This window comes from Fopius arisanus, unplaced genomic scaffold (assembly GCF_000806365.1).
Source record: "Fopius arisanus strain USDA-PBARC FA_bdor unplaced genomic scaffold, ASM80636v1 scaffold00051, whole genome shotgun sequence".
NCBI lineage: Eukaryota > Metazoa > Arthropoda > Insecta > Hymenoptera > Braconidae > Fopius > Fopius arisanus.
The window spans coordinates 445,218-448,537 of record NW_011887790.1 but is presented as its reverse complement, the minus strand read 5'-3'; the positions used below and the strand labels follow the sequence as shown (position 1 = coordinate 448,537).

The 3,320-nt window shown below is 36.7% G+C and overlaps 2 protein-coding genes across 2 annotated transcripts; one reads left to right on the top strand and one right to left on the bottom strand.

The window, feature by feature from the left end:
- Positions 1 to 1,781, top strand: LOC105267894 (uncharacterized). Its single transcript, XM_011307042.1, has 5 exons — positions 1 to 17; positions 403 to 773; positions 845 to 980; positions 1,386 to 1,442; positions 1,526 to 1,781. The coding sequence occupies exons 1-5, from the start codon at positions 15 to 17 to the stop codon at positions 1,676 to 1,678; spliced, it is 720 nt and encodes a 239-aa protein (XP_011305344.1). The 5' UTR covers positions 1 to 14; the 3' UTR covers positions 1,679 to 1,781.
- Positions 1,782 to 1,796: 15 nt separating this feature from the next.
- Arp8 (Actin-related protein 8) lies at positions 1,797 to 3,320 on the bottom strand (the record flags this gene model as incomplete). Its single annotated transcript, XM_011307151.1, has 1 exon — positions 1,797 to 3,320. A coding segment is annotated over one exon (1,503 nt), but the record flags the coding sequence as incomplete, so codon positions are not given.

Here is a 3,320-nt window from a genome sequence, read left to right as displayed (position 1 = left end):
GACATCTGTGAGATATGGTAAGTTTAATGTTCAAATGCAAGTCTTATTTTTTTCATACACTAATAAACGTAATTAAAATTGAATATTGAAAAACACGTAGAATGTATTCTGCAGAGGAAATTTGTTTTGCTTTCTTTGACTTTTGACAATTCCTATTCAGGAGTAAACAGTGAACGTCCAGAATTTTGGTAAATCAACAAGATCTTAACCAGATTTGAAAGTTTTGAGAGGTTAGGTTATTTTAAATCATTATAAAGCAACGTTGACAAGTAAATAAAATTTGGAAGCTTGTTTCTGGCTTGGTTTTCTAGTGAATCAAATTTCATAAATTATTAACAATGAAGGGGTTAAATGGAGAGGAATTCATTTGAAATATGTTTTAATACAAGAATTGATGGCTAGGATACCGAGGAAGTAGACCCAGGCGATATTTTGGGGGAATTCTCTTTGGAGGACACGTATGACCATCTACAGGAAGTTCACAAAGAGCTTCAATGTCTATTAGAACAATTGATGAATGTAGCATCAAATAATAATGTGGGAATACTATTATCTTCGACGACACCGGAATCCATTGAGTCTAAACAGTGTGTTTTTTTACGAAGTTTAATAAAGAACAGCAGTGATTTAAATATAAAAGCAGAGCCGATGAATAATACCTCTGATCTGTACGAACAACTGATTCAAGAACTTTATGACGAAATAAAGAGAGCGGAATCATTGGAGACAACATTTAAAGAGGATGTTAGAACAATCAAAAATGAAATAAATTAGTAAGTATTATGCCATGCACTGATATCCATAATGATTTAGAAGCCCCACATTCCCGAACCTATTCTTTTAGTTTGAAAAATGAAAAAAATTGTCTGCAGTGGATGAAAGAGGCATGCATTGGAGCTAATGAGGATGGGGCTAATTCTACATACGACACGGAAATTACATTGGCTACCCGAATGTTCGCACAAGTAAAGGAGGATTTGGTAAGGGTTATGAATCAGCAAAATAGTGATGCATCGAAAGGATAGAATCGATTTGAAGACCAAGTCTTAAGAATTTCTATTTCAATTCACACCTCAAATCTGTAATGAAGGGGTGGATTGTATACTGGTGGGATTAATTATTTATTGTTTACAAATGTTTTTTTGATTTTGAGGGTGAAGTCCCTTCAGTTTTATCGATTTAACTTTCATGTACTGATAGGTAGCAATAAAATATTCTTATCGACGATGGGGTCAAGAATTGGACTTTTATCTGTAGTCAGGGGCTCATGATATTTAATGCATACGTATTCGCTTATGGATTAGTAGTGTGAAAAAACAGTCAAAACAATATCTTAAAAAGCCGTTGATGGTATATATTTCATAACAAATGGTCGCTTATTTCAGGGAAAACTCGTGGCAGCTACAACTATGAATAACGAAAACTTTCAAAATGTACTTGCGGTAAGTATTGTATACATTTTTGAAATTCTTGCAACATTTGTCGAAGACATTTTTTAAATTGAAAAAATTACATGACATTTCAGGACTTAACGTCATCTCATATAAAAGGTGGTAATGAAGTTTACATCGATGTGGATCCACAATCAGTCGATTGCGTGCATTTTCTTATAGACGCAGATATAGCTGTATATCATCGTAATGATAATCATAAAGTGCGTCTAATGGATCTCATCTAGACTCTCATGAAACATATGACAAGATTATTGATGAATAAATGGATTATCTACAAAAAAAAATCATTACCCTGCCTAACCAATTTCTCTGCGTACTTTTATATCATTATAAAATAGTGGTATCATTAGACTATCAATAATTTTACCACATGAATGGTGCTCTCTCTCTAAGTACTCGTACGCCATGGCGTTGCCACTCTTGCTGTCCAATCCAGAGCTCTTGGGCAGATTCAAGGCAACTGAATATGGCGGCACCTTTCCACGTTGTGATTCCAGGATCCATTTCTTTAGGGTATGTTATTATATCTAATTGTTCTGCTCTGAACATATAAGGGATTTGAAGGGAAATCCTATTATGAAGCCACATTCCAATTCCTTTGAACTTCATTCCAGACCCGATGATAAGGATACAACTATACATTTTTCGTTTCAAATCTTCAGTTAGACATCGGTCGATACTCTGCAAAACTGCATGATCAAGACCTAAAAGTTGTTGCGGCCCAACAATAAAATCACGAGGCGCCTCTAAATCTCGATTAGCAAGGGAATTCGGTACAGCATCAACTGCATCTACAACCACTTCTTCGTCGATTGGTGTAGCCACAACCGCCGTCTCTTCTTGCAACTCCAAGGTCTGTTCAAGACTTTCTTTCACTCCTCTCCTACTTGTTTCACGAAGATAATTCTCATCATGAGGATCTTCTGGATCACCCAAATAACGCTTTTGTATGTGAACATTGTGTATTCCCGTGACTTTGAACAGTTCTGGTTGGAAAAGGCTTAGCGGTGCTACGAGACATTCATCGCCTACCTGCATGATATATTTTTCCGTGGATATTTTCGGCTTTTTAACAGTGAATATCTTTTCTTGTGATCCACAAATGTTCAAGTCCACATGGCAAAAGTCCTCTTTCAGTTGATTTAATAATAATGCATCCATTCTATTTAATGGATCGCAGGTTTTATAGGGAAATGCACATTTTTGCAGCAACCAAAAAAAGGTTTGAGTAATGTCACTTCCTCCATAATCCATACGGACACGAGTATTTCGGTGGGAGATTCCGTCTTCTACGCAGGATACCGATGTCTTTTGATCGCCTACATCCACAACACAAGCATAACCAAGACCTGCTCCGAATGTAGCTGCAACATGATCCTGAAGGAGAAAGCATCCACCGAATCCAATATCACACAACATTAGTGTCGTCAACTCCTTCAAATAATGCCTATTATAAATATCTGGAATAACGAGCACAGCTCGATAGTGTTTTAAATCTTTCAACGGAATATTCAGTTTTTTCACCAAAACATACTCCCAAATGGTTTTCAAATCAGATAAAACACCCGTTAAGCTTCCACCTGGCCCAGAATGTATATTGAGCTCCCCACGGCGGTAAGGAAAATGTATATTGAACTCATCTGCAGGATTTATTAGCATTACATCATCACCAACGATGACTTCTGCGTCCGTTTCCAACCATTTCTCATTGCACGACGATAGAATTTCTGGGTTTGATCGTCTATTAAACGCAGCTATTTGTTGTGGAGGAGTGGCATATCTTCTTCTACCATCAGATTGTAAGCAAGATTGGAGGGTGTGAGATACTTGGAGACGTGATTCTTCCATTGCTTGAGTTAGTTCTTT

Bases quoted from the DNA above. Each gene is read 5' to 3' on its own strand.
- LOC105267894 (XM_011307042.1), top strand. The intron at 774-844 runs GTAAGTATTATG...CTATTCTTTTAG, and splicing joins ATCAAAAATGAAATAAATTA to TTTGAAAAATGAAAAAAATT. The intron at 1,443-1,525 runs GTAAGTATTGTA...ATGACATTTCAG, and splicing joins ACTTTCAAAATGTACTTGCG to GACTTAACGTCATCTCATAT.